Source organism: Hevea brasiliensis, chromosome 11 (genome assembly GCF_030052815.1).
Source record: "Hevea brasiliensis isolate MT/VB/25A 57/8 chromosome 11, ASM3005281v1, whole genome shotgun sequence".
NCBI classification, from domain to species: domain Eukaryota; kingdom Viridiplantae; phylum Streptophyta; class Magnoliopsida; order Malpighiales; family Euphorbiaceae; genus Hevea; species Hevea brasiliensis.
Window position 1 is genome coordinate 10212261 of NC_079503.1, and position 7133 is coordinate 10219393.

Genomic DNA, 7133 nt, shown 5'->3' on the forward strand with positions numbered 1-7133 from the left:
ATTTATTATCATAAGAAATTACTAAAACTATATATTTTACTCGTAATTGAAGTTGATTTACATTTAATTTCTTAATTCTAAGAAAAGTTAGACTGGATTTTTTTAAACAATAATCTTTGATTTTAACAGCTAATTAAACATAATCTTTCATTATCATAATAGTAAATAACCATAAATTTTTTATCTATCTTATCATTTTTTTTTCTCTTTCTAATTTTATATATTATAAAATTATAGATAATATTAAATATTAAATTAATATTTAATAAAAATAATAATTAAAAATAGTTATAAAAATATTATTATATATATTAAATACATAACCACAATTTCATCCTAATTTAAAATGGTTAAATCAAATAAAAGTTAATTATTATTTAATATATTCTAAATGAATGATATAAAAAAAATTTTAAAATTTCAACGCATAGCAAATGTAATATTGTATTATTATTAATAATACATATATTATGTTGCTTTTATAAATTAAAACATTTACACATATTATGTTACTTTTATAAATAGTATTCACAATCTCTTATATATAATATACTAATTATAATAAAAACTCTAATAATTTTATCTCTACTCATTTTATTAAAAAAAAAATATTAACATAATTATTATATGAGTAATGTCAATTAACTTTTAAATTTTCTCGTTAATTTTGAATATAAAATATATAAAATAATGTAAAAAATACGGTCCTCCTCAATTTATTCGTATAAGTTTTTTTTAGCTTAAAATATCAATTTTCAATAGTCAATTAATTTTTAGTTTTTCACATATTAATGTATCGTTTTTGAAGCATGTGTAATTTTTAACTTTAATAATTTTATTTATAATTATATGTAAACATTAAATAATTATTTATAGTAAATATACTGTTTCATTTATTATTTTTATTATTATTATTATTATTATTATTATTATTATTATTATTATAATAATAAACTTTTTCACTAAAAATTAAGAAAGCTTTGATTTCTAGCTAAATATTTCCTTTTTTAAAAAGATTTCTTTATAAGTATAATAATTATATATCTATCAAGAATATATATTAGAATATGTACAGCTAATGTATTCTATATTATAATTATTGATTTAATTATTATAATATGGTAGAAAGTTCTAATTAAGATATATATCAATTAATGTGCAAATATAGAAGAGAGTACAATATATTTATTACCATTTTGGTATAAAATTTTATATAATCTTTTTAATTTACTTTAAAAATACAAATTTATATTTTATAATTAATAAATTGTTATAACTACATTTATTAATTATTATAAAAAAATTAATAATTATGATAGAAATAAAAATTAAAAAAGTGAAAATTAATTACACACACACACATATATATATATATATATATATATATATATATATATATATATATATATATATATATATATATATATAACTTCTATTCTCTTGTTAAAAAGTGGTTAAAATTTTTTAAAACAATGAAAAGAATGATTTTTAAAAAAAAAAAATAAAAATTATTGATTTTATTTAATTCTCTTTTATGAAAGTTTTATTTTAGATTACAATAAAAAAAATAATTAAGGAGAAGTTAAGTACAAGTACGACTAAATAGCAATTTTAAATTTATTTAAACTCTAAAAAAATAAATAAAATTTAAATAATAAAAATGGTAAATGGTAAATAATGATTATGAGTGTTTTTGACAAAACCAAAGTTCCTCCTTTCTACATTTATATATGGTATAGAAGTATAAATATAAATAAATAAATAAATATATATATATATATATATATATATATATATATATATATATTAAAATTTTAATATTTAAATACATAAATAAGTCAAAATAATTTATTTTTAATAAAAAAATATAATATATTATTATTGAGGTGGATTAGGAGAATTCATGACAGAGAGACCTTCTCTCCATTTTGCCTCGCACAATATCAAGGTTGAGAAAAATTAATCAAGTGGGGCAAAATGGATCAAGCTCATAGATGAAGTGAATTTTTAAAAAATTATATATATAAAAAAGTTTTCTTTTATTAATTAGTTGAAACAACTGAGTCAATTGAGTAATACTGAATTATTTTATCTAATTTATTACAAAATTTATCCGATTTAGAATTTAATTCATTGACCCGACTGGTCGATTTACTCAAAGTTAAACAATTATTTTCGAGATAAATAAACTATTTAAAAAAAATAGAAATGTAAAAAGTTAGGATTTTTATATTAAAAATAAATTAAATGAGTGAAAGATATATAAATAATAAGATTTCACAAATCTATTAACATAAATATATTAATTTAAGATTTTAAATTAGATATATAGTCAAATTGATGAGTTCATATTCTTATAAAATTCATTAAAAAACAAATTTTAGGCGTTTTAAACTCTCTAAATGTCTAAAAAAAGAAAAAAAAAAGTTAATTTCACATGAAAATTAAATGAAATAGTAATATGCCTCTCTTATCATCAAGGATATCCCACATTATAATTAATTTGAGGACAAATTAAGTCCTAATGAAAAATCATTTATTCATAACTCTATATTATATGCTATGAGCAATCGGGTAATTATATATTTTTAATACTACCAAACGCCATTTTTTTATTTTTTTATTTGAATTATATTTTATATATATAAAAAAAAATAATAAAAAAAAAAAAAGGAAAGAAAGGAAGAGAACAAAATATAAAGTGAAGGACAGCATAGACGTTTGATGGGTTAGTAGGAGAAGCATATCCAAAGTTGTGGATAAGCATGGGATACCTTCGAGTGCGTTTGTCTGCATCGCGTGAAGTTGCCACCCACACACTGTCATGTACAGCCAATGTTCAATGCCTTTGGACATGGACTGATAGCATCGACCAATTTTTTTTTTTTTTTAAATTTAATAAATATATTCTAAAAAGTAAATAATTTAAAATGAATAGATAAAAATTAATTGTTTTTTATTTTAATAATATTAATTGTTTTTATAATTTTATTTCTTATATATAACATAATAATGATAATTTTTCCTATTTTCTTTGTTTTTTTTAAATATATAAATTCACCTTTTTAACTTTATTATAAAAAATTTTATAACATCTTAAATTTTTTAAATATTATATGATAAATTTTGAATCTTATAAACATTTTATGATTATCTCAATTCTTTTAAAATAAAATTAAAATATTTTTTAAATTCTAATAAATAAATCACCATATTAATACTGTTGAAATTTATATTTTTTTAATTTAAAAATTTTAATATAACATTTTAATGGATCCTTAACCTGTCTCCAAAGTCTCCTACACATAATTATAAAAAATAATATAAATATATTAAATACATCTAATAATTTTTAATTCAAAATATGATTATTAAATTCAGACAAATCAGCTAATTGAATAAATAAATTAAATTTTAAATTAATTTAAATTTATAAGTGAACCAAATCATAAATTGATCCGGTTAACTTCACAAATATATTAAACTGTTTGTGATTCATTTAACTTAATCAGTTCAACTAATTAATAGTAGCAAAAAAAATTTTAAGTTTATAAAGGAAATTAACATCAAAATTTCATAATAATATAATAAATTTTGTAAAATAATATATTTATAACTAATATAATTACATCCAAGAAATACAATATTCATCAGACAAATTTACATTACTAATTTTAATTAATGACTTAAAAAAGTATTTTTCTATCTAGTTTGTTGTTTGTTGTACATGTAGAGCAGTGGAATTTACAGAAACTTGCAAAGCGTTGAACTAACACCCATAAACACCAGGTAGAGTCCAGGACCTCCGTATGCGAGCCTTGGATTGAAATGGAAACCCTCTCCCTAACGATCTTCCTTGGCCAGCCTGCCTGGAAAACGCAGTAGAGAAAAATCAATAGAATCACAAATTGCTGGAACCATATTCAACTAAGTGTGCTAGATGATACTGAAACAACTACACTATTATCAAAGGATACAGAAAGAATTGGAACATCTGTTGGCCCCAGTGCAACTTTCACCATTCCCTGCTGTATCAGAAACAATTTTCTTCTATATATCATGGCTTTGACTTTAGATAACCCATTTGATCCACAAGGTCTAGAAATTCCTCACCCCAGTCTGCAGGTTTTGCAGCCAAATCCTCAACTTCAGCTTCAAATTCTGGTTCATCATCAGAGATAACTTCTTCACTGGGATTGCCACCAATTGTATCATCATTCAGCAACTCCTCTAAAATAGTCTCATTCACGGAACCCAAATTGTCCACGCTACTCCCTTGTGTAGAACCTGCTACTGGATCCCTGACATCACTGCTTGATTCATCATCCAAGGCAGCTGAGAAGAATGTATCTATCTCTGCTTCTATGGTTCCCGGTTCTTGGTTTGTGTAATCCACAACTTGGCCAACACCCATTGCCATGGAAGCCACTTCGTCTTGCAGATTTTCCACACTCGGACTTGCTGTTAATCTCCTTTTGCGCCCAATTTCAACACCTCTTAGTTCTCTCCTTTGTGTTCTCCTCTGAGATAATTGGTGGATAAATAATGGATTGTTGAGAGCTTTAGCAAGAAATATCATTATCTGCTGTTGTTTTCTCTCTGTAGTTTGCAACCTATCCTCCATTGCAGCAATTGTTTCTCTTGACTGCTGTTGTTGCTGCCTAAGCTTCACGATTTCTGCCATTAGCACATTTCGATCTCTTTTTAATCTTTCTACCTCACCGTCCCATCCAAATTCTCCCACTTCAACACAAAGTCTTCCACTTTGCTGTTTCATACTTTGCGAAACGTGTCTTCTCCTCTTGATGGTTTTCAGCAGATGCTTCTGCCCTCTCAAAAACCCTTCATTTGCAAATTCCCATAGATCAGGGTCGACCTTTCTGAATCCCTGCATCATGAAGTGATGGAAATGTGATCAGCATACATTAAAAATTCATCAAATGTGAATGACCAAAAAAAAAGGAAATTTCATCGACTCAAATAAATTTCAAAAACACTCCACAGAGGCTAGAGCTAGGTGACCTCAAATAAGCAGTGGAAATATTCAGCAGTTGAAAACAACTCCCATCAAATAGCAAAACCATAAAAGACAAACTGTTACGTACTCCACAGGAACTTTGATCATGAATCATGCTCAATTTTGCAGCCTTAATTGGCAACAACTCAAATAACCCAGATGAGGTAGAGCAAATCAAAGAACAGAAAATAGAAGAAATATCGTTTCTTTTTTTTTTATATATAAATATTTCTTTGATTAATTACAGTACTTACATAAGTGTTGAGCTGGCGAATGAAGCTGGAGAAGTTACTATGCTTGAAGTACTTAGGAAGCAGAGTAGTGGAGAACTTATGACAGTCCCAAACGATGAAGCTATTGAAACCTCTGCTCCACGAAACCACGGAGTCCGTTGATGGGTCTTCCACCATTTCATAAGTCTTGGTCAGAAATGGAGGTGGACCCACATCGTGCAGCCCTTCCCTTGGCTGCGGTTGGAAGCTCGAAGATGAGGAAAAAGAAGGGACATCTCCTGCAGCGTATGTCACAGTCTCCTCCTCTTCTTTCATTACCACTCCCTCCATTGCGCATGTTTTTGTGTATGCTCCTTTCTCTAGAGTGCCTCATAAAATGGAAAAATCCTGAGGGATTTTGATTGTCAGCTTATTTTTCTGAAGCCTCTAAGAAGTTTCTGCCACTTGGCAATGAAGTTGGCTTCAGACAATTAATCGTGAAAGTTCTGGAAAATGAAAAATTCTCCATGCTTCAGGAAGATAAGAGTGGACTGTGCCACTGTGGGCTTATTTGGTTTATCGATTTTGTGTTCGACAACGTGTCAGGCCCTGAGAGTCTCTCACATGGTGGGCTATGATTTGCATAAGTAGGTTGGGTTGGACCGAATCCTCCATGTAGCCGATGATTGTGCCCATGCCCGAAGTCCATGGTCCACAGTCATGGGCAGAGAAGAACACTTACAAGCCGCAATAAAAAGATATGGCCCAATAGTTCAGTTGTCATAACAACAAGCTCTAATAATTATTTTGTGAGTACTACGTATTTGAGTCATTTTTAAGATAGTAGGATTTTGATTTCGAATTCAAAGATAATTATAAAATAAAAAAGGATGCATTTATCGAAAGCTTTAACTTATATAAGTATGAGTTTAATAATTTTTAAATCAAATATTTATATTTATATTTATATTTATGCACTCATTAATAATAATATTTTCTCTAATAATTGAATCTGAATTCAATACAGTGAGCTTTACCATTACACCTAACCTTGTTGGCATTATTATTATTATTGATTTTTAATTCAAGTTTAAATTTAATATTTTATAATTTTAATATCATTATTAATGGTATTTAAATTGCAAAGTAAAAGCAAAAGAAAAACTGATTAGAGATTAGCAATAATTGTCAAAACGTTAGGCAGGGAGGCCTACCACCTTGTCTTTTAAGATGATTAGCACACCTTGGCTTAGGTGACAACCTCATTTTGCTGCCCATCAGAAGTGCTATATGTGATCCATGGGTCCCTCCCAACAGCTTCATTAAAATTTCTTCAATAATTTATTCTCATTTGCTCCGACACAAACCAAACTTCAAAACTAGGAATTTAGATCAAGAATACAACTTAAGTAAATTGATTATAATTAGAGTTTCAATTCAAGATTTTAACGACAAGAATTTGTAACATTTATAATATAGTATTTATTTGGGAGGAAAAAGAAAAGGTTGAATTTCTTGTGTGTTAAAATTATGATAATTTTATAAAAGTGCAGCACATATTAAGTAATGTATACGTTCATTGACAATTAATATAAAATTTTAAAAAATCAACGTATTTATTATTGGTACGTTATGATTGATATACATATTAATATATTTTTAAATATTATATTTATTTTTTTAATTAAAATATATATATATATATATATATATATATATATATATATATATATATAAACAGCTCAATGACGAGACATGTTACTGAGTATACGTGTATGTTTTTTTAATGCCACTTCCATAATTGCATATTGCGGAGGGGTAACATAAAGCTGATCAAGCAAACCCTTCAATAGCTCCTTCTACCATAATTGCACCAATTAATGGACCCATCACAACACCACCTG

At 26.2% G+C, this 7133-nt stretch overlaps 1 protein-coding gene across 2 annotated transcripts; it reads right to left on the reverse strand.

Moving 5' to 3' along the window:
• Positions 1 to 3650: 3650 nt before the first annotated feature.
• LOC110642924 (heat shock factor protein HSF30) lies at positions 3651 to 5728 on the reverse strand. Of its 2 annotated transcripts, none has more exons than XR_009141354.1 (3): positions 5272 to 5728; positions 3978 to 4888; positions 3651 to 3869 (listed from the first exon to the last, which is right to left on the reverse strand). XR_009141354.1 is itself a non-coding variant. In XM_058129847.1 (3 exons), exons 1-3 carry the CDS (start codon positions 5578 to 5580, stop codon positions 3844 to 3846), a joined length of 1110 nt encoding a protein of 369 aa, XP_057985830.1. In that variant the 5' UTR covers positions 5581 to 5724; the 3' UTR covers positions 3651 to 3843. The 2 variants fall into 2 exon arrangements, 1 of the variants encoding a protein (XP_057985830.1); XM_058129847.1 differs by having other exon boundaries at positions 4114 to 4888; positions 5272 to 5724.
• Between the last annotated feature and the right edge of the window lie 1405 nt (positions 5729 to 7133).

What these genes read in the sequence shown, in the direction of transcription:
- LOC110642924 (XM_058129847.1), bottom strand. Translation starts at nt 5,580, where the DNA reads ATGGAGGGAGTGGTAATGAAAGAAGAGGAGGAGACTGTGACATACGCT. An exon ending in TTCGCCAGCTCAACACTTAT is followed by an intron (nt 4,889 to 5,271) that starts GTAAGTACTGTA and finishes TTCATGATGCAG; the next exon opens with GGATTCAGAAAGGTCGACCC. An exon ending in TGCAAAACCTGCAGACTGGG is followed by an intron (nt 3,870 to 4,113) that starts GTGAGGAATTTC and finishes TGCGTTTTCCAG; the next exon opens with GCAGGCTGGCCAAGGAAGAT.